This window comes from Miniopterus natalensis, chromosome 16 (genome assembly GCF_054644295.1).
Source record: "Miniopterus natalensis isolate mMinNat1 chromosome 16, mMinNat1.hap1, whole genome shotgun sequence".
Classification (NCBI taxonomy): domain Eukaryota; kingdom Metazoa; phylum Chordata; class Mammalia; order Chiroptera; family Miniopteridae; genus Miniopterus; species Miniopterus natalensis.
In genome coordinates, this window is record NC_142096.1 from 11,524,059 (window position 1) to 11,551,656 (window position 27,598).

The 27,598-nt window shown below is 34.4% G+C and overlaps 1 protein-coding gene across 1 annotated transcript in view; it reads right to left on the reverse strand.

Annotated features, from left to right (window-relative positions):
* CSMD3 (CUB and Sushi multiple domains 3) overlaps positions 1–27,598 on the reverse strand; it is a 551,595-nt gene that overhangs the window by 73,518 nt on the left and 450,479 nt on the right. Inside the window, exons 33-40 of the mRNA XM_016224286.2 lie at positions 26,273–26,386; positions 25,670–25,765; positions 23,877–24,080; positions 18,158–18,282; positions 14,019–14,115; positions 12,496–12,600; positions 2,759–2,877; positions 1,360–1,429 (exon numbers count right to left, since the gene is read on the reverse strand). Coding sequence (XP_016079772.2) covers positions 1,360–1,429; positions 2,759–2,877; positions 12,496–12,600; positions 14,019–14,115; positions 18,158–18,282; positions 23,877–24,080; positions 25,670–25,765; positions 26,273–26,386 — 930 coding nt within the window. The remainder of the gene's footprint in view (positions 1–1,359; positions 1,430–2,758; positions 2,878–12,495; positions 12,601–14,018; positions 14,116–18,157; positions 18,283–23,876; positions 24,081–25,669; positions 25,766–26,272; positions 26,387–27,598) is intronic.

Sequence of the window (27,598 nt, forward strand, 5' to 3'; positions counted from 1 at the left end):
TCAATGTTCTGTGGATAGCAATAACAAGTTCACTGCTATCTTCATGTGAACTGAATGAATTATGTATCAAGCAGGTTTTACTAGGGGGATATATATAATCTTGCAGTCAATTTGCATTTAAAGCTTTGTTTCGAATGTGATTACCATTGAGAGCTAAAGATAGACCTGTATCCATTTCCATCCTTCAGTGGCTTTGCAGTAGACTCTTGTGCCCCATAATGCTTTTCGTTGACACAAACATCGTATAGTCCTCCAACATAAGATCATCTTTGATTCCTCCTTCTAATTTGTCTCTATTATCTAAAAATCTCAAGTGACTTTTCCTTTCTTCCATCAAATATCTGGCAGATTGTTTATTTTCCAGTTCACGAGGCTGTAACCTTGTTACCTGGTAGCTAGAGTTTTAAGACACTCTCTGCATCAACCTCATGCCTTTAGTTCTTCCTTATAATGTAGCCATGATGTCAATTCAAATTTTTTGTCTATCAAATATCATACAAACTTGTTTTCCAAAAACTATAAAATGCAAAATAGGATGAGTAGAAAAGAAAGGAAAATGCTCATAATCCCAGTACTCACAGATAACCTGTTTATACTCTGTTTTTCTCTACAGAAGAGGAAGATTATATGAATAACAAACACATAGTGTAGGATCCAAAAACTTTATATTCCATCATGTAATCAATGGTACAGTTTAATATGAAATTACTCATTTCATTTCTCTTATTTCTACCACTCTCAGTGGTAAATGGATATTTTAATATTTAATATTTTCATGCTCTGTAGAGCCCAGTATATTAATGGTTGCATACAGATACCAGAAATGAGGAAGAGAAATTAAAAGGGGGATAGAAATAACTGGAAGCAGCAATAAGCTAGGGCAAAAGTTCGTGCCCCTATTTCCAAAGCCCCAAGTGCTCTTTTGATATATATTCCATATCTTGATTGCCTGTCACCACTGAAGACATCCTGTGGAGTGTCATTCTCTCTTTGGTAGACTCCAGATCCCTTATCTAATCTGGCTCAGTGGTAAGCAGTAGGATATTTACTATCTTCCTGATCCTGGGTACTTCTATCATATCATACTGCAAAAACTCTTGGGGGGAATCAAGAAACCTAGCGCCTTTTCTCAGTTTTCTAGTTTTAAGTCATCCAATGATATTGAATTGGGGTAAAAAACAAAACAAAACAAAAAAACCTGTAAAAATTTAAAATAAAAAAGATATCAAACATTTATCTCAAAGTATCATTTCCATAAAACCTGACAAAAGGCAAACTATATGTTTGAACAATATCATATAAAGAGTGAAACTTTAAAATTTGATAAGCTTATAAATGTTTTATAGTTCTTTAACTTACCCAAACAAATTGGGATTGGGTAATTCCATCTTCTCACAGGTCCAGGCATACATGTTATATGAGAATGACCCTGTATATACAAGACAATGCAGTTCAGAACACCTTTTAAATGTTAAATCAAACATAAGGTAGTGAATGACTATTATGAAAACAAGGTTAAATATATATTGTCATTTTCACAGTTTTTAACTTTTACTGGAAATCTTAGTATTATTTGGAATAAGAAAGGTAATTGTATATACTTGTGATAAAATGTAAAAAAGTAAGATCCAGCTAGAAAAATATTAAGACTCCATATCACATTAGAATTGTATTTAACATTTTTTCTCAAAACATTTTCTACTATGATACTGCAATGATTACACAAGTAAAATGGCCTTAAATAGTGGTTTATTATAAACTGCTGTAATATTCAAGGTGAGATAGTTTAAATAATTATAAAATTCTTTCATAAAGAGATAAAACAAGTGTTCAAGTATATTAAATTTTAAACTGAAATATAAAGTCCAGAAAGATCTGATTACACTTCTGAGACTCATCATTTGTGATAGAACCATAAAGACTATAAATTATTAATTTTTAATTTAGCTTTCTCTAAGGAATTTATTTACTTAACATGTGAAATCATTTGTGCCTCTTTTTTTTTTTTTTTTTTCTTAATTTCTTAAGTCTATCCTTTAGGGAGATTTTTATGAGACCATAATTTTGAGACCCTTCAAAACTATAAGAGAGGATCAATATAAATACAAAAATTCTGAATATACATTGCAAATCCACTTTTTAACAAAATATATTTGTGGTTGATATTCACTAATTTGGGGAATTTATTATATCATGGAAATTTCATTTAATGCTTTAAGTAGCACTTCATTTATTTTCACATTCTAAAGATCCAGGAGTTCAGTTGTCACATCCTATGTAAATAAGAAAAGTGAATAATTGCTCGGACCGTGTGGCTCAGTGGTTGAGTGCCGACCTATGAACCAGGAGGTCATGGTTTTGATTCCCGGTCAGGGCACATGCCCTGGTCTTGGGTTCCATCCCCAGTAGGGGGCGTGCAGGAGGCAGCCGATCAATGACTCTCTCATTGATGTTTCTCTCTCTCTTAATCCCCTTCCTCTCTCTGAAATCAATAAAAATGTATTTTTTAAAAAGTGAATAATTACTTTTGATTCAAATATAATTTTTAATTACTTACAATCAAAACAAATTTAGTTCATTCCAGCAATTTCTCTCAAACATATGTTTTACTGAAAAACTGAATGACCTTTGACTTTAGACTAAACTATGAAGCCCAAGAACAATATAGTTTTAACGCTTGAGGATTGCAATCACTGGTTTGTTCAAATATTCTGAAAGGGCAATGAAAATCAAAACTATGATTTTAACATAAACTTACCTGCAGAGAATAGCCTTGATCACACTGAAATGATACCACATCACCAACCATGTATCTGTCTCCAATTTTAATTCCATTGCTGGGAGTTTGTGGTTCAGGACAGGAATCCAAACCAATTGCTAAGAAAATATTTAATGATAATAATATAAGTAACTTTCAAATAATGACTGCTTAAATTATGCATATTAAATTAGCAAAATTGAATATCTGGGTCATTAAAACTAGATTTTATATTGAGACAAGAATATTCTATGAACAAAACATTTTTAAAAACATTAAGCAAAGTTGTTACGTAATACATATATAGGGAAATATTTATGAAAAAATGTTAACTTAAAAAAAGTGATACAAACTCTCGTAAACTATGCAACAGCAATTTTTTAAGTTAAAAATTCTTATATGCCTATAATTGCACAGAAGAAAAATGGCCAAAATAAAATATTCCAAATATTAGCAGTGGTTATTCTTATGAGATTTTTCGTGATTTGTATGTCCTTCCTTGCCTTTTCCTGCATTTCCAAAATTTTTATAATGAACATAAATTATTTGTATAAGTAAAAAAAAAAAAATCACCTGTCTATTGGATAAATTAGTACCAGCAGAGAATTTGGGGGTAGGAAATATATTCTCTTCTATTTTTTAAAAAAACAATTGAGTTGGACCAGCTAATCTGTTGAATAAGATTGTTTCTGGGAAGAAGGTAAGGTGAAGAGGTAACCAGATCAGCAGGAGAGTCATATGTTAATGGCCTCTCATTTTTTTTCATCCATTTTTTTATGTGTACTGATGAAAATAAAACAAATATTTGAAAATCATGCAGTTCATATTTTATAGACACTTTTTTACTTACACAAATGAACCTCTGAGTATCAAATAGTAATTTTAAAACACCTTAAGGATTATTTTTTACTCCTTTGTGACAAAACCAATAGGTCATTATTTGTGGGGATCAGCAACAAAGAAATAATTTTTGTAAAAATGTTGGAAAGTATTCTCTCATGTTTAACCAAGGTCATCAAAATATTGTCACTTCTAGCTTCATGAGTGTAGATTTTGTAAAATTATGCGCTTTTCAATCAAACATGCTCTCTGTGAATTTTTCTTTAATGAGATTTGGATCAATTAATCTCCTGTTGTAGCCCAAAAGAGACAGAAACAAATCCAGGGACAAATCCGTATAACAAATTGCAGAGTTATGTCCTCTGTCAAATTACTGTAGACAATTTCCCTGACTGGAACATTAAACTTCAGTTCATATTTCTAACATTTATTTATAACTAAATATTATCCTTTCCAATTCTGTTTACAAGGCAATCAATCTAGAGTAGAAAATGTTGTTAATCATATCATTTGTATCAGGTAATTCTGATTAAATAATTACATATATATTACTTCCTCATTTTTCACAATGATTTCAAAGAGTCCTTAATGCATTGAGAGAGGAAGACAGGAAGGAGTAGAAAGCGTAATTACTGCTTAGACTCCCAGTAACATTGTTTTGTAAAAGGAAAAACTCCTTCATAAATTTCACATGACAACTCACGTATAGATTTATTGAAAATGAAGACCAAAAACATTGGATTTGCATTCATGTGAGAAAGGAACAGGAATTGAATCTTGTCTTCACACTAGAGGTTGTATTCAGTGAAAGTGAAGATCTTGTTATTTTAAATAGGTTGTGTGTTTTCAATTTAAAATTTTTCTTAAATAATAGATAGGAAAGAACTATTCTTTCTCTGCTTATGCTACATTTGAGGGCCCTTGAATGTACTAAAATTATCATCTGGCATTCCACGTTTATCATCATAAGCCAACAGTTTGAAACTCACATAGACGTCAGTGATAAAGTACGAATTCAAGATGAGCCGGTCTAGTTTGAGAATGAAGAAAACTGTAGACTTATTTCTGGTAAAATGTACCTTGGAATTAATTAATCAATCTGCTAACCAAATACATATTTTGTAGCATGTAACTTGACTGTTTGTGGACAAGTTTTTTAAAAGGAGGAATTCTGACATTTAATAATCTCTAAGAGAGCAGTGGTTTAGGAACAGGTGCAGGCTTCGCTCACACTTACCTTGATCCTTAACATTTTCTTACTTACTTCACCTATGTTTACCTTAGTTAACATTTAATCAAGGTCTGTAGTATAAAATCACTTGTATGAGAAGACAAGAATCGAGGTAGGGAACAGCCCTCTCCCACTGACTCGGGGGCTGTCTGATAACACCTCTCTGGTGTCTGTGAGAGGTGCCTGTCACAAAACCAAACCGAGGGACACTGGAACAGAGCTCAGAGCTGTCCTCAAGATCTGAAGAAATGATTCATTACCCTTTTCTGACGTCCAATCAATCAGCTCCCAGCATGATCCCGAACTCCTAACACACTGTGTCTTGTGATTTTTGCCCTATATAATATGTAACCTACAGACCAACAGGGAATTTGGGCTTTTGAGCTATATCTTCCCATTCTACTGGTTGACACCATTCATCAATAAAATAGCCAATATTTTGCTCTGGCCAGTGTGGCTCAGTTGGTTGGGCACTGTCCTGCGCACTTAAAAGTTGTTGTTTCGATTCCAGGTCAGGCCACATGCCCAGGTTGCAGGGTCCATCCCCAGTGCGAGGCATGCAGGAGGCAGCTGATCCAAGTGTCACTCTCACATCTATGTTTCTCTCTCTCTCTCCTTCTCCCTTCCTCTATCTCTAAAAATCAATAAAATATCTTTGGGGGAAAAAAGAAAAGAGAAAAAAAAAAGATGTGTTGGTTGCTTATGCCAGCATCATGTAGTATAGAAAATAAAATAATAATAATAAAATAATAATAATAAAATTGCCAATATTTTTCCACTGCAGTTCTTATCTAGTGCTTGGCTCTGCCAGCACCGGATGGATAGTTTTTCTGATCTGTAACACTGGCTCTACTAGTTTCTTGCTTTGTTTTCTAAAGTCTAAGATGATTCCTATGACTCAGTTCCTTTACCAATAAATGGTATGCAAAAATACCAGCTTCAGAAGAATATTGTAATGCTTAACGAAGAATCATGCATAATACTTAGAATAGTGCCAGGAAAACAGTAAGTTCTCAAGAAATGTTAACTAACATTATTATTACATGGTTTTAAACATGAAAATGAAGTTGACAGTTTGTATTCTAAATAAAGAGTATTTTTTACTGTTGTGATGAGAGTATATTTCTATATGTTTAAGATCAATAGGTTTTACTTAAATATTCTAGGGATATAAAGAAAGTAGGTAACATTTTATATGAAGTGTCAAGAACTTAAGTACAATGAGTTTGTGATTGACTCAAAATGAAAAGCTTCTATATACAGGTATAATGTTATTGGCTTTACGGTCAGAAAACCTAGGAGACCAGGAGCAGTGTTATTAGCTTAGGATATATATCCAGAGAAAGTTTAGCAATACAAAAACACGATGTTTCTATAATTCAGAAACTTACTAAACCATCTCTAACTCAACAGCATAAAGAGGTGAAAAGTCAATGAGATCAAGGACCATGAAATAAATTTTGATTAAAAGAAAAGAGGAAACAAACTATAATACAACCGTAATGTTCTCGTAAGGTTAATGAGTGAAATGGGTTTATAAAGCTCAATTATACTTATTTGTATGTAATATATTCTGAGTTAGTGGTAACTCAAATGAGAAACAACAAATATTAATAATTAAATTTGGGCAAGAGGTGTTTCTACAATTATTTTATGAGATGATATGCACAAACCAGTTAGAATAAGACAACTAAGAAAAATATAATCAATTTTAAAATCACAATTTTTCTCAAATAACTATCTAATTAGCCCAAGGGAGGAAATCACTTTTAGTGATTATAAAAATAAACTCATTAAGACCTAATACAGCCTGGCTGGGCTGGGCGTGGCTCGCTGGTTGAGTATCGACCTAGGATCCAGGAGATTGCAGTTCAATTCCTGGTCAGGGCACATGCCCAGGCTGTGGGCCTGATCCCCAGTCGGGGGCGTGCAGAAGGCAGCTGATCAATGACTCTCATCATTGATGTTTCTCTCTCTCTCCCTCTCCCTTCCTCTCTCTGAAATTAATAAAGATATATATATATATTAAAAAGACCTAATACATAATCTTGTGAGCATATTGCACAAGGATGGGAAGCAGTAAAGTCACTATTGTGTTGTATTGAATCTTTTGTTACTTATAAACCAGTTAAATGGTACATTTCTGGGTGTTTACTATTGTACGACTATTGTTATGCTTTGGAGTAGTCAGACCTTCCAACTACTGCATGGGATACAAAGACGTTGTCTACACCACCTGAAATTAGATATTTTTCAAATTTCCACCAGGATTTACACAAACTTACTAGAGGCAGATATCATGAGTGAGCTCAGGTGTGGGAGGAGAGCAAAACGTATTCATTATGGTCATGTAGCCACACAGAAACTCCCTTTCTTTAACATGACCCTGTCTTCTCTAGTTGACACCTAGCAAAGATAGCTAGCATTTAATAAGGTATTCAGTAAATACATGATGATAAACAACTGGGTTTGTTCTTACATTTGGGAAGCAATATCTAAGTGGAAAATTAAGGGAGGGAATGAACTGTTGCTTTTCTTTCCCAGGTAATAGAAAAATAATAAATATGGAATGATCAAAATGGAGCTCTAGGAATATTAATGAGACCAAGGCATGTGAAGAATATACTGGCCAGAAGGAACATCAGATTTGTATACTACTACTACTACTACTAATAATAATAATACTAGCAGTAGTAGCAGGCAGGCATTCCCAAGTTAAAATGTTATGATCTCAAATTCAAAGAGAAAAAGAGCACTATAGATAGATAGTTGTCAGCATTTACTTTTTAAGTAAATAAAAAGCGAGGCATAACTGTCTAGTAACCATGCCACCAGAAGATCTAGTTTTGTTGTTGTTTCCTGAAAAACCTCATGAATGAGTAGAAATATCACAAGGGGAAAATACTCGCTGGAAGGAATTTCATCCAAATTTCCATTTCCCAAGGCAGAAGAACATGTTATGTTTCCTGAAACCTTTACCATTTAAAATACTCCTTTAGGAAGACAGAAAGAGTTTGCTTTCTTGGTTTAAAAACACATATGAAATCTGTCCTTTTAACAGCAAACCTTCACATCTTCTGCATCTGTTGCTGGTATTTATAGTGTGATTAGGAGACAGTTTTTGCCTGTTGTGATTCCTTCCTCATGTTACCCTGTGGACAGAACTTCTATCTCAGAGACTGTCGCAAATGAAATACCAAAGCTGTGCACTGAAATCGGTGTCATCTCAATGGAGAAAAGTTAATTTTTTCCAGAACCCAACTCTTGAGCATTTCACTTTTACTTAGCATGAAAACACAGTTTATTTTTTCTCCTTTTAGTGCTTTTATATTCATTAAAAAGTACAATTCCTCTTATAGAGGCTACTGTGTTCTCACATTTCAAACAGTAATTTGGGGGGCTTCTGACTATATAAAGAAGTTCTTTAAAATTTTTATTTTTATATCTAGTTAATGTAACCTGTCTCCACCAGTGAACAGATTCTTGCATTAACCCAAATTGATGTTTCTCCACTAAGGGAAATTAGTGTTTTGAAACATGACAGATATTACGGTGCCCTTTACACAAACAAGATGGATTATTTGCAAAAGAGACACTATGCTTGGGTGAATCCTCTGGAGTTTCTTGAGGTGTGCGCTGAGTAATCAGATGGCCTTTGAGCTTGCCTTGCTGGACAGTGTACCCAAATCCCAGCTCTTACATGTAGCATTTGTTCCACCAAATGCATGGTAGCTAATTTTCAATCTATTATTAGCAAAGCAGCCAAAAATGCTGTAGTGCTTGTTTCATAAATTTGCCCTTAAAGACTAGAGCAGAAGTTATTAGTTATTTTAATGTGTAAAGCTGTATTTCAAATCTCCCCCCACCATTCCCTTTCACTTAATATTTTGTAATTATTATGTTAGTGTCAATGTTAATTAGACAATAGATTTGAAAACATGAAGAACATTCCAAAATCTTTTAAGTTAATTAACAGAACATTAGGCAGCCTCTGGCGCTGATCTCACCACTGTCCACTCAACCTGTTGTTTGTTTTCTCTTTCTCTGTCTCTCTGTCCCACTTGCTTTTCGTTTTCCAAGCTCTGTAACTCTGTTTTTCATCGATTTCTTCATACTTCTTCATTTTTTATTTATAGTTCCTATTTTAATTTTAATTCACTCACTTTGTTTAAAAACAGCACATGCAAAGGGAATATTTTTAGATGACAATATTACTAAATGTGTCTACTTAGTAAGGCATTTATTTAATTTCTCCCAAAAGAAAGGTCTTTTTATACCTGGATAATATTTTCACTTCTTTGCTAAGTTATGATTTGATAAGAAAAAAAAAAAGTTTTAATATAACTCTACAGGATTTTTGTAAAAGTGGTATTTTTTATTATGTTTACTTTAATCCAGGAAGTTTTTTAGAATTTTGTTCCAATTCAAAGGAAACATTGAGGAACTATTTTCATGTCTTAGTTTAGGCCCCTAAACACAGTGTTTAAAAAAAAAATGGTGATCATCTTATCACCTTCTGACAATATTCCAGCTTCTGGTTTTTGACAACTACAGTTAGCATCCCATCACCTACACCGGGTGCTTAGTTTTTGGTTGGCTTGCTTTTCTCTCGGGTGGAGAATTCACGTATCTAATGTTCTCAGGAAGTGTCTGGGGATCTGGCTGAATGCAAAGCACGATTCTGTAAACATTTCCTTGAGATTATGTGAACTGAAAGCTAAAAAATTAAATGCCATTTCCTGTGAGTAGCCTTTAGACTGTTAGAAGAGTTGGATAGTCTTATCATTTAAAGTGACTGTGTACGAAATACATTGATACATCCTTTGTTCTTATGCTCACCCATTAGCAATAGTGAGTCCTTTCCCACCTTGTTGAGTTCAGGTCAGTTAAGTGGCTTAGAAAATATTAGCATTCCTTGACTGCTCATTTTATAGCAATAACTAGCCTCGATACAGTTTGATGAATAATTACAAATATAGGAAAAAACCCTACATTTTACATAATAAGGTTTAAAGTTGATTATGACAAAGATTTGTGTCATTAATAATCTAATTCCTCTATGGTTCTAATCAGACTTTCCTTGACTTAGGTACTCAGCTTGACTTCTTAAATTAAAGATCACGATTAAAGATGCTTAAGTTATATTTACAGTATGTCTTTTCAGCCAAAAGATTTTAGTTTTCAAGATCAAAAACTGGGAGGTTTAAATCCAGTAGTCATTGATTTCCCTTAAGAAGAGCAGTCAAACTCTCAGTTCTTTGTATATTAGCATCTACTATTTGTTGATAAGGCTATGGCTCAATTTCCTTCATTTATTGAATAGAGTTAAGAGTTTCTAACCAAAAAAAAAAAAATGTTTGAAAAATATTATAGATCATTGGATAATTTATCCCATTAAATTTTAATGATCATATATTATCTACTTTATTACAAATAAAGGACGTCTTTGGCATTTAAGAAAACATTTTAGAAATACAAAAGTCATATACAAGGGACTTAAAAAAAGTTGCCATCATTTCTCTGTGATTATGATAACTTAGTGGCCTGTATTGTGAATAAATATCGAAACATTTGCTGCTTTTGAACTGCACTGACTACAATAAAGTTAAATTTCTGATTAAGACATCCTATAACTTTCAGGAGTCGTCCTACCTGTGTAAGCTTTAGTTCCTCCAACCTTACTTAGTTCAGCCCTACTGACTAGTTGCAATCCTAACACGCCACGTATCACAGTACTGTCTGAGCCTGAAGTATTCATGCTGAGAATATCTGCTGCTGTCTAATTGTAAAACTCCTGCTTGTTTGTTAAAACTCAGCCAAAGTGTCACCTCCCATTCGAAATATTCCCTGAACTTCATAAGTGGAGCAGATTCCTTATCGCTTTTGTACAGTCTACCATAAATATCTCTAGCCCTGTACACAGACCGCTGTGTTATTGCTTTCTCTCTTTCTTCTACGCTGTGATCTCATCAAGAAAATACACTGTGACATATTTATCTTTGCTTTTCCCATGTTGAGCATAGTACCTGACATACAGTAGGTATTTCAAAAATGTATTGGTTGAATGAAGAATAAATGTATCACTGTAATGCTAATAGATTATAAATAAATAAAAGACTCAGAGCAGAACTTACAGAGCTCGTGGGCGGATCAACCCACACGTGAGCTCTCCCTGTCACACTGAGAAGATCCTACCGAAAAAGAGCAGACTGTCCCTAAACCAGAAGGGGAGGTTGCACAGAAGGAAAAGGTATCCCAGAAGAAACTGAAGAAACAAAAGCTCATGGCCTGGGAGTGAATTCAGCATCAGATAAATACTAATAAAGGTTAAAAAAAAAATGGGGATGTTGATATTCAAAATATATAAGGAACTCATATAATTCAATAGAGATGGGCAAAGATCTAAAAGATATTTTTCCAAAGAAAACATATAAATAGCCAATAGGTACATGAAAAGATGCTCAGCATTGCTAATCATCAAGCAAAAGTCAATCAAAAGCACGAGAGATGTCACCCAAAACCTGTTAGAATGACTATTATCAAAACAAACAAAAATAACAAATATTGGTGAGGATGTGGCAAAAAGGGAACCCTTGAGCTCCGCTCATGAGTAGGTGAAAAATAGTCATAATAAAGATCCCCCCCAAAAATTAAAAACAGAAGTATCGCATCATCCAGTGGTACTACCTCTGGGTATATATCCAAAGGAAACAGAATGAGGATTCCAAAGAGATTCCTGTACTCTGTGTTCACTGCAGCATTATGAGCGATAGGACACAGAAACGCCCTAAGCATCCGCCGACGCGAGGAGATGAAGATGTGTTATGCACATGTAATGGGATGTTATTAAAACCATGCAAAAGAAGGGTATCCTGACATTTGCAACAACATGGATGGACCTTGAGAGTTTTACACTTAGTGAAATAAGTCAGACGGAGAAAACAACTATTGTATGACCTCATGTACTATGTGCAGAATATCAAAGAGGAGAATCCTCAGGAACAAGGAGTAGAATGTTGGTTCCAGGGGCCGAGGGGAGGGAGCAACGGGAGGTGTCACTCAACAGGTATAAAGTTTCTGTCCGCAAGGTAAGTCCTAGGGACCAGCTGTATTTGTGTCTATAGTTAATACTATTGCATTGTGCACTTAACAATTTTAAGAGCATAGATTTCACGTTGTGTTTTTACAGTTTTAAGAAAATGTGCTTGTAAAGTCTGATGAAAATCAGAACTTTATACATACAGTTTTGCAACGGAATTGGAGGAACACATAAAAACCTTAAAAAATTAAGCCTAGCCCTGGCCAGTTTGGCTCAGGGGTTAGCCTGTGGACTGAAAGGTCCCGGGTTTGATTTCGACCAAGGGCAAGTACCTCGGTTGCAGGCTTGATCCCTGGCCCTGGTCGGGGTGTGTGTGGGTGGCAATCAATCAATGGGCCTTTCATACATGGATGTTTCTCTCTCTCTCTCTCCCTCCCCCTTCTACTCTCTCTGAAAAGCAATGGAAAAAATATCCTCAGGTGAGAGGTAAAAAATAAAGAAATAAATAAGCCTAATGTTTTCTTTTGACAAATTTCATTTAATTTCTATATTCAGAAAACTAATATTTAAAAATCAATGTAAACTTGTTCTGAACTTCCCTTAATAGTAACACGATATTATATTTACCTGTGTATTCAAGGTGAAAGCCTGCAGCAGAAACACTGATGTCAGATTGAAAATTGAGATACAGATTGTTAGATGTGCTATTCAAAAGATGAGGGATTGTTGTTCCTGAAATGATAATTGAAAATGCAGGTCATTGATCGCATAATAAATACTATAATAAAACTTAGTAAGTTAATTACTAATCAGCCAGTAGGTTATCACTAGAATCATGTATTAGTCAAATGTTTTTAAAGAATTTTTAATAGAAATATCCCTCCCACATTTCTCTTTCAGTTGTTCCTGACTATCTCCAAGGAGACAGGCCTTTGAAATGACTTTAGAAGGCTCTCTAAAAATAGACAGGAACAAAGAGAGCTGGTAAACATAAGAGTAGTAAATGTTATGGTCACCTAAAATGAATGTTTTGAATTTCATGTGGACTAAATATCTAAAATATATTTTATGCCTAAACCAAATTAGTCCTGCTCTAAATATTTCTTCTTTACTTTCCTCAATGGTGATGCTAAAAAACTGGTTCAATACTCTATTTAAAAATCTATTAAAGTGTGGCTAAGTTGGTTGGGCGTCATCCTGTGCACCGAAAGGTTACCAGTTTAATTCCTGGTCAGAGCACAGGCCTGGGTTTCAGATTCAATCCTCTGTAGGGGGTGTGCAGGAGGCAGCCAAGGGATGTTTTGCTCTTATATCAATATTTCTCTCTCTCCTCCCTTCCTCTCCTCTAAAAATCAATTAAAAATCTTTAAAAATGTATATATTAGAAACTTAAAAACATTTGAACTTATTTCAGTATATCTGAAATGTGTAAGTTAATAGTTTAAACTATGTTCATATTTCTAGTATAATTAAAGTATAATTAAAGTTAATGTAAAATATATAGTTTAAAATAAAATAAAACTTCATTTCACCTTTTATATGCTAAAAGAAGCTGTTGGATTATTGCATAAATTACCTTTAAAAATCTTAACAAATTTTAAAACCTTCTAGTCGGTACATATGTACACATTAATTTTATATAATTTTATTCATTTCATAGAAATAATTGTATATTCTCTTTATTGCCACTCAATAGTACCTTGTAGCTTTGACCATGTTATTACACAGTCTCTATAATTATTTATTGGGTGCATAACATTCTATTAAGTGGATATACCATAATTACCAGGAACTGTCTAACGTTTCACTATTACTGCTCATTTTTTTTTTTTTTTTTGAGGGTAAAGGGGCACAGCACACACACGATTGCTGAAGCACAAATGAAAATATTAACTTTAACATAAAAGCATCAATAAATAATTACACAATTATAATAAAAATATAGTAAGGTTTTAAACAGCCATTCCTATTTCATTACCTTTAAGGCCTTTCAAACTTCTAACTTTGTGATTTAGTTCACTGCATATAGTTTATAAAAAGCAAATTAAAACCATGAAGTTGGAGTTGTAGGGAGCATTTTTTACAAAGAGAGAGACTCTAAAATTACTAAGTATAAGTGTACTTTAATGAAGCTCAGCTCTCTTATTTACCTGAATAGCTTCCAAGTCTTGGAGCATTGTTGTCTCCCCCATCATAAAAGTCCAGAGAATCCCAATTATGTTCTGTAGCAAAGCTGACAACTTGTACCTGTGAAATAGTAATTACTGTTAAGAACACATATTTCTAACAAAATAGCTCAAAGCCCGGATCATATCATTGTGGCTCTTCATAAAAGAAATTTAACAGAACTGAACTTTGCCACTGTGGCGCTGGCCTCTATGAGCTGTCACAAGAAAAACCTAGGGGCACCTAGCAGTGTTCACTGTGGATGTAACGCCGAGTTTGCCACCATCGCAGAACTCTCTTTATGAAAAGCTTTGTGTTCATCTAATGACTCAGTGCTAGGATCCCAATGCCTGATCCAAACAATTGGCTAACTTTTGTGTTTTGGAGTGTTAGATTCTTGTCACTGATTGAGTTTTCTCACTTGCTTCAGCTATAAGGAAATGACCAGATTTGTGGTCCACAAGAATACAGGACCTTATAGTGTAAATGTTCCTAGGATTATCCTGGAGACTTATATTTTCCTTTATTTGCATAACCTTTGTTTAATTTCCTGTCTTTCTTTTATTGAAAAAAACCCCCCATCAAATTGTTTTATTAGGTTAATTAAACAACTTAATGACAGTTCTTTTTGTTCAGCATCCTTCTAGAAGATATTTCAAGTTTTAAATCAACTTACAACACATCGAACAAAATTACTTTACCAAACACACAAATTTTAACATCACTATTCCTTATGCACACATTTAATAGGTCTCAGTGTAGATGTACATCTTTCAGAGGTTATTTTTGCAAATGGAGTTGTAATAACTAAATCACTGTGAAAGTCTGTGAGATTGATAAGGGGGAATGCTGGAGTATAATTCTCTAATGTCTTAAATTTTATTTAAAGACAGAGACATGTGTTACTTTGCTGCACTTCACTTGGCACAGCTTGAGCTTCAGAACCCACAGGACCCTCACAAGTGTGGATGTTACCTATTTTACTCTTTGTTTATCACATATTTTATAGTTTCGGAGGAGGGAAAGGAATAACTCTATGAAAACACATTTACTTTATTGAGCTAAAATCTGTATAAATGTAAGCACAACACATTAGCTAAATAATTATAACAACTGCATTCATTAAAAATGTCTGATCCACAAAATAGTCCATCACCATTCTTCCATTCAAGTGAATGCTAGTGTCTCCTTTCCAGGGGTGAGTGCCACATGGCAACAGGCACCCTGCCTGGGTGACAGGCACGGAGCCCAGTGGCAATGTTCCAGGACAAGAAGACCAGAATGAAAGCTGTATGATCGTAACAAAATTACCACCGCCTTACACAATGATCCATTCTATCTGAATTTTCTTTCCCTTCAATTCAGGAAAAGAAAAGATCACATTCAGCTTAAAAAAAAGAATTCCTGCAGGAATTGACATTTGAGATAAGCTAAATGTACTGACAGGGTTTTCCACCAGAAGAAATTATTGTGAGTAAAAATGTACAGGAGTCAAGCCATGAGGTGCATTTAGTGAACCATTAATAATCCAATTTAGCCACAGTGCAGGTGTTTACAGAAGAAGGAATATGCATGTAAAGTTTGAAAAAGTAGAGAAAAGTTAGAGTAGAGCTTAGTGGATAAATAAAAGAGACATTGGAGTTAAAACGCCTGGGTTCGCAACTTCCTGGCTCTGTCTGTTCCGGAGCATTTGCAGGAGTCTCTAGGGTTTTACTGGAATGTCCTATGTGCCTTAGGTTACCTACGTAAGTCACTGCCATCAAGGTATCCGATTCATAAATTTGTTGTAAAAATCAAATTACTTTTAGCTTAGGATAGTGCCTAGTTTGTATTCACCAAAATAATTATGCAACTGAGTGGTGTACTCCGCTGAAGGTTTTAGAAGGGGGTCAGGGGGCATCATCAGGACTGTGCTTTACAGAAGCTGCACCGGGTGAAGGAAAGAAAGGTGCAAAGACAATTTTTTTTTAAAAAATATATCTTTATTGATTTCAGAGAGAGGAAAGGAGAGGGAGAGAGAGAGACAGAAACATCAGTGATGAGAGTCATCGATCGAGCCCGCAACCCGGGCATGTGCCCTGACCGGGAATCGAACCCCGATCGCCTGGATCCTAGGTCGACGCTCAACCGCTGAGCCACCCAGGCGGGCCAAAGACAATTTTAGCGTCTACTGCCGTGGTCTCTGCGAGAAGCACCGAGAGACCCAGGTAGGCGGGAGGCAGGAATAGTAGAAAGAGGTACCCAGTAACTCGGTTACTGTCGAATGTAGTCTTTTGGTAATTCTCCCTTCAATATACTTTGCTACAATGAAGAGGCAAATAAATGAATAACCTCCCCTCCCCTCAAATTTCTCAAATAATATTAATAGAAAAATTTGATCCATTTTTTGAGGTTATTTCCAAAAGATGCTCAATCGGCATTTCAAATGTTTGTTCTCTTCTTTCCGCAAGTGTTTATACCTTTTCATCCGATATAGAACTCATTGGATATTCATAGAATTCCTTATTCATACATATATTCAGCCCAACAGAGAAAAATAAAAGAAGTGTTGCTTTAAACCTGCCTTACTAGCCAGGTGGCTTTAAGGTGAAGTTAGTGAAATTTCAAATATGTTATGTATTACATATGTATGTGTGTATGCAACTGTTATATAATGTCCTATGATTTAGTGATATAGATAAAATCAGCATATTATAAGAGGTTAATTAGAAAAAAGTGCTTGGTAGTCCTTTGGAGTGTTTAAAATTATAAGGCAATATGCTTCACACTCTATAAGTTTGATAAATGCTCTGCAAAACTCAAATTTGTTTTCTAAAGTGCAATCATTCAATAAAATGCTTTCTCAGTGAAAGATTTTACAGTGTCATTTATGTGTGTCCAATTTTGAATAGTGTTTGACTAGAACAAGTGGCATACAACGTACTTTTTTCTGCAGATTTCTTACTAGTTCATCATGTATTGTTGACTCCTTAAAATAACCCAAAACTTCACTGATTGTAGAGGTATTCATTGGTTCATTTTCAAAACAGCACTGTGCTCTCTGCTGGGACTGACTCGATTACTACCCTGGTGAGCTTACACACAAGTAATAACAGTAAAACCCGATAGGTGTTATAATCACGAAAATACAGGAATCTATGAAAAGATATAGCCTGGGGACTTAGTCTTGCCTCAAGTCCATGAAAGGTCTTCCACAGAAATTGTTCCTTAGTTGGGACAGAAATAATGATTAAAAGTAAGCCAAGTAAAAGGAGATTGTAGCGAGTGTTGCAGGCAGAGGGGGCAACAGGCACAAAGGCCCAGAGGCAAGAGAGAGTCAGGTTTTTACAAGGAACTAAAACAGTGTGAATAGAATGGGCAAGAAATGGAGACAAAGCTCAAAGGCGTAATCAACTGTGTCAAGGAGTTAAGGACATAGGGGACAGGCAATCAGGTAACTGTAAGCAGGAAAGTGATAGTGTTACATTTTTATTTTTAGAAGGTTACTCTATTTGCCCTTTGAGGAATAGGTTGACAGGGAGTAAGAACCTGTGAAAGGAATGATGACCACGGAATCTTAAGGGGTAAGGTTCTCTGGATGGAGAGAAATAGGCCTGGATTGTGGAAGACAGGCCTGACAGTTGACAGTGAAGCGCAGCAGACAGAGAAAACTCATCAAGATTTCTGGCTTGTGCAACGGAGTGAATTTAGGGCTCATTCTGAGACAGAGCGCCCTGGAAAAAATCCCCAATTTTGAGAATACATTCATGAAGTTAGTTTTGAATAGGCTGAATCTGAGATGTCAGCAAGAAGTTTAGCAGAAAATGTCCAGTTGGTGGCAGAGCGGAGAGATAGAAAAACCTGGGTCAAGAATGATACATCTTAACCTCTGAAATAAACAGCCCTTGAATCATCCTACCCCAAGATTATACGTCACGTGGAGCAACACGTCTTTCTTATTGGTTAGGCCAATTTGAGTTGCCTTTCTGTTACTTGCAGGTGAAAATTTAATAAGTACCTTTCCATTAAATTCAACCATGTCAGTCGAAAGGCTATACCTTTAGCAATGATGTATATCATGTCATTTTGGAAAAGATTAATTTCAAACACACAATGAAAAGAAGAGAAATTTAAATATCCTTACTTGAATGCCAGCTCCCTCTGGCACTGTGATCTTCCATACACAATTCAGATTGTTGTCATAAGGCTCAGGGTACCCAGGAGACAAAATTGTCCCTTTGCGCTTAGTTAAAATTCCACCACAGGGCACTAAAAGTAAAGCAGTCCAAGTGAAGACATTAATTCTAATACAAAAGATTAAAAGACAAAAGGTCAGAGCTAGACTTGTAAACACAACCAAATCATGCTATTTTTTTTAACTTCAGAAGAACAATAAAAATTAAGTCTTCGTATACCACAGAAACTTTAAAAATTGATTAGCTACATTAATGGATGGCCTTATAATTTCATATCTAAAACCATACTACAATTAACTCATTTATAGTATAGTACTAAAAAGTACATTGACACATTCACATTAAAAATTTCTCATATCTAGATACAAATTTGTTGTTGTTGTTTTTGTTAATGCTCAGCTGAGGATACTTTTTTCCCATTGATTTTTAGAGAGTGGAAGGGTTGTGATGCGATGAGCAGATCTTATTTTGCATTTTAGTCAATCTATGAGAAATTATCTCCCACTGTTGATCATTCCATCCATGCTTAGCCTTTCACTTCTGCCCAGAGTTCTGCAATAATATGTCTAATAAATATCTCAAAATTAATATGTCAAAACAATACTTTTGAAACTCTCTCCCATCCACACTACCCCCCATCTCAGTAAAGGTCACCACCATTCATCTAGTTCTTAGACCAAAAATGCAGGACTCAGTTTCTCTTTCTTACATTCAAGTTTACATTTACATCTATATTCAATCTATCAGTAAGCTTTGTCAGCTCTACCTTCAAAATATATCTCAAAGCTTACAAATTCTCATCACTGACCTTGGCCTTCCTGTCTAAAACACCATTACCTTTCCTCTTCACCACTGCAAGGGGTTCCAGTCAATCTTAATGCTTCTGCTCCACCCCTCCTTACACTAGCCACTTTTATCTTCTGGAAACTAAGATCACATCTCTCCCTAGCTCAATAAATTCCCACACTACTTTGAAAAATTTCAAAGTCCCCACAGACTTTAGGGCTCCCTGTGACTTAGCCTTTTCTTTGCCTTTCCAAAAGCTTCTCCTATCGGTGTCTCATTGTTCACTCTGTTCCAGACATGTAGGATTCTTGCTGTGGCATCAACATGCCAAGCTCTCTCTCCCTCACACGGTCTACACACTCGCTCAGCTCCCAGACTTCTATACAACCCCTCCATTTGGGTGTAAAAACAGCAGCACGTCCTGGATGTCTTTCTCTAACCTCCAGCCCCGGCTTTACTTTTTCTCCACAGTACTCATTACTGTCTGAAAGACGAGACTAAATGTGGTAATGTGTCCTATTTCCTTCCACTAAAATATCGACTCCATAAAGCAGGGATCGTCTTTTTCAAAGCTATGTGGCCAGTGCCTAGCATAGTGCCTGACACCTAGTAAGCATTCAGTAAGTGCTCATTGGAAACAATGTTGAACGACTGCTTGTCTATCTCTGTATATCTCGTGGTTATAAGATAACTCTTTACCAATCTTGGATCATTCCTTTCTCCTTCCTTCATTTTATGTTTTACCAACAAAATATACTATAAAAGTAGTCCCAAAACATTACCACGTACCCAATGTTTTACAAAGTTTCACTTCCCATGTATATTACTTAACCTAGCATTTGTTTCCTATTTTAAAAGGCTATATTACAGATTTCCCTTTTGACAAGTGTTATACTATACTATATATGGATTAAGAGAAGAGCCTGTAGACACCTGGCCAGGTAGCTCAGTTCATTAGAACATGGTCCTGATATGCCAAGGGTGTGGATGTGATCCCCAGTCAGGGTACATAAAAGAATCAACAAATGAATGCATAAATAAGGGGAACACAAAATCAGTGTTTTTCTTCCTCTCATTCTAAAAGTCAACCAATAAAGAGAGAGAGAGAACAGGCTTTAGAATCAAGAAGCCTGGGTTCAAATCCTAACTCTGCTTTTGTCTTTAGTAATTTCAGAATTGCTTAAGGCCAAATTCTGCTGTTACTATCTATAAAAGAGGAATTTTATCTACCTTTGGTGTTGGTGTCAATTTTAAATGAGATGATGCTTAATAGTATGCTTCATATAAATGCTAATAATTACTATTATTATATTTAACCATCTCTTCATGGATGAACAGATGGATGAATCAATGAATCAATGAATCTGAGTGGAGGTTCAGATCCTGTAGATATTTCTTCATCTCTTTCTCTCCCACTATATGGACAGATGATATACAGACAGGTGTTGTCATGGAGCCAATACAAATAAAGTAGTTCTGAGTCTCTAAAGAACTTTGAAAAAAGAAACCCAGATAAGGGTGATGGAATAAGCCACTGATTCAAGACTCTTTGCCTGAGGCTAGTAAGTGGCAGGTTCAGGGACTTTTCAAAAGGGATCACCCAGGACACAAGTACCTATGCCTAAAGCCATAGATCCTGAGAGCTATTAGTGGCTGCAGGGGGTTATTTGAATCACAGTATCTCAGAGGTATGAGAGCTTGAGGTTTTATAAGACTAAAACATTTAAGAAATCTGAAGTGTACAAGGTTAAATTTGGAAGAGGAAAACGCAGTCTTCAGCATGTTTTTCAATTTTACATTTGTTCTAAGTCCAATGTTCTCATCAAAATATTACTGTACTTTATTGTAATTTACTTAAGAATGGCTTGATATAACACATTTGTACAAGATTATTAAATTTTGTTTACATACTGGTATTTAAATTTGTACATCTCTTAACTTAGTATCTGACCATTTTAACTAAAAGCACAGCTTGCATATCATGCCTAATGGGCTGCTTTCCAGTCAACAACTTAATTCCAGTATGTTAGTTTATGCAATATTACTAAACATTTTATTGTGTTTTACTTTGACAGAAAAAGAAAAAAAATATTGTGTTGATAGCAGCAATAAGAACTGTGAAACGGAAACAATGCAATTGAGAAGGAAACCATTAAAAATGCACAAAGCTATTTTCTTTTCATTTCAATTGGATGCTCATTGGACTTAAGCTGTTAACTGAGCATTCATTGAACAGTAAAGGCAGAGAAAATACAATCATTATGTATAAAATCCTGACAATAAATTGTCAAATATTATACCTAAACTATAAAATATAAATAGAGAATGTGCTCTCTCTCAGAATAAAATTCCCCATACAATATACGAATATATTGTTTGTGTTTTACCTGTGTATCTTTCCTAGGGATTCTCAAAGGAGTTCGAAATCAGAGGGTTCGTAAAGGTATAAGCAAGCAAAGGGAGCAAGAACATCACCATGTGGTGAAAGACTGAAATTACAACGCATGGGGCCTGGACTCAAGAAGCTGACCAGTAGTTTGACCTGAACAAAAATTCAGGAAATAATAGTTCTTTCCTAAAATCCAATCATTAAATAAATGTTTATTGAACACTTATTATGTGTCAGATCCTCTTTGGGTTGAGCATAAAAACAATATGGGGCAGGGAAGAGGAGGTCAAGAGAGACTCTATTTTATTTTAAACTATATAATATAGTGGTTTGTTGCTGTAAAAGGAAAGCAGGGTAAGGACATAGGGAACAAATGGAAGATGGACGGCGGAATATTATTTTAGATAGGATGTGCAAGGAAAATAATGAAGTGATGCAGGAAACCCAGAAATCTCAAGGATGCATGTACCACCGAAAAGAAATAGACAGTTCAAAGCCTTGAGGAAGTCAATGTTTCGCGCATTAACAGATATTGAAATGAACACAAATTAAAGATAATGTTTTGATAAAGACCTAAGATAACTCTGCACTCAACTCCTATTTGAATCATTAAGAACTAAGCCTTTTCTTTTTTGAATATTTTAAGACAATGATTTCTAGTCAGAACATTTGAAGCTAAAAATATTTATAGTTAAAAAATAGGAATGCAAAGTATATTTTCACTTGTGTAAAGATGAGCAGTTGGACCAAATGGTAAAACCTAGGCTGAGCCGCCATCTCACTGTCATTTAGAATCAGCACCTTCCTGTTACTTGTGCACACAGATCCCGTATGTCCTTCTGTTAAATATTCAGTTTCCCGGATTTATACCTGCTCTGTAGGGTGAGCAATCTTTTTTAAATGATATAAGGTAATATGTCCATTTCATGTGATTTTGGCAGGAAGTGTAAGTCACCTGATACAATTTCTGTCTCTAGGTATGTACTTTCAAACCAATGCAAACAAAAGGTAGTTTGTTCTATGTTTAAAGACTCTCCATTGATGCAATGGCAAGTTTCTCAAAAAGCCCAGGGACCCCACAAAGAGATGGGTTTGCTATTGACAGAGAGATTGTAATGGCTCCTGAGTATGTCATCTGTTGCCCTTAAAATAGACACTGTGGCTAAATCCATCCAGGCTGAGGACCGTAGATCAGCATTTACCCCTGAATTTGAAAATCAGCCATGGATTTACATGGTCTTTCCTGACTGGCAGGAGCACCTGTCCTTGCTGAGATGATCCCATTACTGAATGCCATGGCCTTCCTTTCATTTGCATGGAATTTTCCTTCTAATGGCAAAAAACCCTGGGATTAACAAACAGACACATTTGACATACAAAAAAGTTTTATAATAATCACACAGAAAAGTTTTCTTTTACTCTAAACAAAAATAACTTATGTTTATAATTTAGAGTTTTTATTCTCTACTCTCCAACTCCCAAAATATTCTCTTTTCTCTCATTTTCCTTTCCTCTTCCTAAAATATTCTTTCATTTTTCTGTTTTGTCCCTCTTTTCTCTAATGTCTGCTCATTTCTCCCCTTTATCTCTCCCTCTTTCCAACCCTGTCTCACCATCAGACCTTTGTGCACAAAAGAAATTTCCTTGTATAATGTAATGTTTGAATTTTTCAGGTTCAGAAAAACACACAGTTGATTAAATAATTGATTAAATATATATTTTCAAGGCCAATTAGAACTGTAGCGATTGTTATTTTAATTTTAACTCTATTTTTAACCCTTGCAAACAATGAAAGCAAACCAAATCATGATTACATGCCTATTGTTTTAAATCTCTCCTCTTTAACTATTTGTCCTCAAATGCATCACTTAATGGAAAGAAATTTCAGTCTCTCTAAACAGCTTATTCTAATAAATAATTACAACAATTCTAAGAGAATTGTCATGGTATTTCCTCAAAGCCTTTCTTAAAAATCTTAAGTGCAAAGGAAAATATTGCATTCTAGGAATGCTAAATTGTTAGAATTGGAAAGAATGACAGGAGACCATGCTTTAGCCCTTTCTAAGATGCAAAATCTTCTGTGAAACATGGGTTTTACATATAACTTTAAAGTGTTATTAAATCAATCTTTCAACAAATAAAAATCAATAATATCAAACCCTTTATCAGCACAGCATATTTATTTCAATAAAAACTTATTAGGGTCATTCAAATTCTGTTATTGGAAATATGATGTATATTTGATCCATATAAATCAATGGGTGAGGAAACTTTCCAGCTAATTCAATGCACACTATTTTTCATTAATTGCAGCATACCCCAAGTGCATCAAATGTCCACTCTAATTTGCAAATTTAGGTATATTATAACTAATAAAGTCATAAATTAATGCATAACTATTAGATCTGAAATAGAAATACTAAAAGATGTAAGATAACTAATTTTGAGATAAAGTATGTACAATGACAAAGCATGAGAACTTGCATACTTACCAATACAGGTAGGTAAGGAATCATTCCACTGGGCCAAAGAATTGGGCACTGTCTCACACCTAATTGCAACGGATCCATGGAGAATATATCCTGGATTGCATTCAAAAAGAACCAATGAACCAACTGCAAATTCATTGCCAATCCTTCTTCCAAATCTTGGTTCAGGCACAGAACTGCACTGTGTGGAACTTGTTCTAGGAACAGCTGCATACAAACAATTATTGATTTTAACTTCATATTTGGTGGAGAAATACAGGCTTCAAAATGTAGCTATTTAAGAAGATTTCAAAGAAATCTCCACTTTTTATCAAAACTTCAATTAAAATTTTGAATACATTTCTAAAAGTTTAAAAATTAATACAGAATAAAGTACAACTTAAAATGAATATTGTCATCAAGATTTTTTTAGTTAAGAACATTTCTCTTTGGTCCATTAAACATCAACTAAGTTTTTTTTTTCTATTTTTTACCAAAGTCTTATTAATATAGCAAAGTAGTCTGAGTTATATATTTCAATTTATGGGGTGATAACTGAACGATATATATTTTTTCTTTCTAAACTGGGATACTGAGCTCCAAAAGCATATGGCACATTACATGAGGTAAGGTCACAAATTTTTTCAGTAGTTGTTACTTAAAAACATAGACTTGAAAAAGCAAACCCGACACTTTATTATTTCATAGCATGTTTACAAACTTAGTTGTTCAAAACATGTTTGCTATTGATGAATACTATACTATATTCAGGCTAAGCAGAAGTCAGACAGATTAACAACAATAGAAGTTTCTCTTTTAGTAATCATACAATATCCAATGTGAAGTTGCTTTTAGAATTATGGTTCTGTCCTTTAATCACAAGGGTTTTGTTTGTTTGTTTGTTTTTTGATTTAGTAAAATAGAATGATAACAGGATGTTTTTTCTTTTTAAAACACATACAGATGGGATTACAGAGTTTGACAACAGCCCCAAAATGATGTGATGAATTCCAGACTGATTCCTATTATGTGACTTGAGTAAAAGTAATTCAACTTTTAATAGTGCCTTTTAAAAGTCAGAATACCCCACATTGCTTACAGAGGAAATACTATTAAAATTAAAACAGTATAATATTATAACCAATATTATAAATGGAATAAGAGGGCTCAATAAAAATATCAAATCACAATGATTATAATTTTTTTAGAAAGTTCCAGATACGTTTGAGAATAACTGCATGATCACATATAACTAAAACAAAATGTTTGAAATGATAGCTCAATTTATTTTAATGGGAATGTAGAAGATTGTCCATAAAAGGTGAGAAAAACTGTGTAAACTGATGTTCAAGTGCACAAAAATATTTAGTAGCCATGAAGAATGTTTGAATTCTCCTTAGAGAATGAGAAACTAAAATTTTAGAATGGAGTAATGATTTCCTTGGCATAGCTAAGTACATCAGCACAAAATTTTGTACAATTCAATTTAGGGTTCTAGACTATGAGAAAAATAGAATATGTAGAAAGTGAAGAATTTCTACAGAAAAAAAAAAAAGTGTTTTGAAAACAGTATGTTGGAAGAAAGGAAACTCATACAACTAACTTGAGAATGATAATGGAAGCAATAGGTATTTTTTGACTTTGGTCAAGGTAATAGTGCTGTAGTGATGGGGAAGGAACAGGGAAAAACTGGTCAAAGAAAAAGAACTTTTATTTCTCCTATATGATTATGAGGATCTGATCATTCAATAACTCTGAACACAGCACGGAAACTGAAATCATTCCTTAGTGTGTTTCTAGGCTACCGGGTCACTTACCTTGATAAACAAAGTGAAATCCCTTAGCTGTTATTGGTCCAACTGAAGTAAATCGAATTGTGATCTGATTACCTGAACTCAGTGGAAGTGATTCTCCTACTCAACAAAACAAACACTAAGATATCATAAATAATTTCATTCAGTAAACCTAACAAGTTATATTAATTTACACTGTAATTTGAAAACGTGAGTCTACGTTTCTATCAAACGACTTCACTATATCCTACCACTGACAATATACTTTCTACGGGTTCAGCTTTAATTGCAACTTTTTCCTGGCAGTTAATTACATTTTGATACATACTGCCTCATTCTTTAAAGAAACCTTAAATATTTTATATTACATTAAACACCAGAGACTAAGTGACTAAATAGTATATTTACTTGATTACAATCCCAGCAAATAGTTGGTTTTCTTTCTCTCAAGCGTATGACTTACTACTCATTGTGTTTCTATTCTTTAAAAAGATAATAACGAGTCATTCTAGTTTCAGTTTACTTTATCTCGAATACGGATGACATAAATCTCAACGTTCACTACAATATCAATCAAAGTCAGTCTTTAATCAATAACTGATGCGCGGCAGTGCTATGAAAGGATACCTGAATGGGATCCCGAGAGGGAAGATAACAGAGCAGATTGCTGAGCTGGCCCATCACACACCTCAACAACATCGTGGAGTGATGTCTGGAAAAATACAAACTGGCCAAACACCACTGAGCAACAGGAACCGGGAGAAGCAAACAAATCACCAACCATCCAAAAACAAAAACAAAAAACAAAAAAAATAGAAAGAGGAGGAGAGAGAGAACAAAGTATTACAATATAATAGTCATCTTTTTTCTACCTTTAAAGAAAGGATAGGTGCCAATTGGTTGATACGCCTGACACATTTATTTCAGGTCAGAAAAATAATGACCGTGGCCTAAAAGCAATAAAATTTTAAGAAGACTATTTTAAAAAAAAAATAAATGAAATGGGTATAATATTTAATTTAGATCAGAAATCATACGGTTGGTGATTAATGCTTTATAAAAACTTTTTGATTTTTCCCACGAGTAGTTTGATTTTTATCACTTTGTGACTCTCTTCTCTTTTTCTAATTTTTTTTCTCCTCTTTTATATAAAGCTTTAATTTGGGGGAACTTTTTAAATATTGCCTATAAAGTACTATTATTAAGTACTATTATAAAGTACTATTATTAAGAATAATAGTTCCACTGGAAAAATATCAACAAGATACTTTTCAGGTACAGCGTTTGATTCACATTTTAAGTTAAAGTGATTTCTAAACATTTATTGTTAAACTTCTGCCAAAGTAAAGACATATTATTTATGATTCCTCAGTAATTGAGATATTACATAATTTTATGAAGTGATTGCTTTTCCATGGAAAGTACACATTTGAAGTACATACCAAAGGAGCTTTATAAATGTCTCTTTTTTATACTTTATTTTATACTTTTTCTTAAGTTCTATACTAACTTTATGTGCAGAAACTACCCAAACTCTAACTTAAAAGATCCTGTTCCAGAACAGAAATCAGCTTGTGTTTTGCGTTTTTAAAAAGAAATGGATAATAAAAATTGTCCTTAAGACATTTCTTAGGTAGAAATATTGTGGGGTTTAAAAGAGCATAATTTTTAAAAAGTTTAATAATGTAAAAGCAAGGCAACTTTTATAAATTCAAGATCACATTACTATAATTAAACCATACAGTGCATGATTATATATTTATATATATATTTTTACACCTTAAATCAAGGTTATGGTCATCCTCTGGTGGTTCTATGGAGACAACCTAGTTCATTTGAAACATGCTGAGTTTTGCTTATGAACACATACACTAATACTGTATATAAAGCTATTCTTATTTTTGGAGCCTGCTAAAATAAGCTGGTAATCTCGGTCTGTTCTTTGTGGGGTAA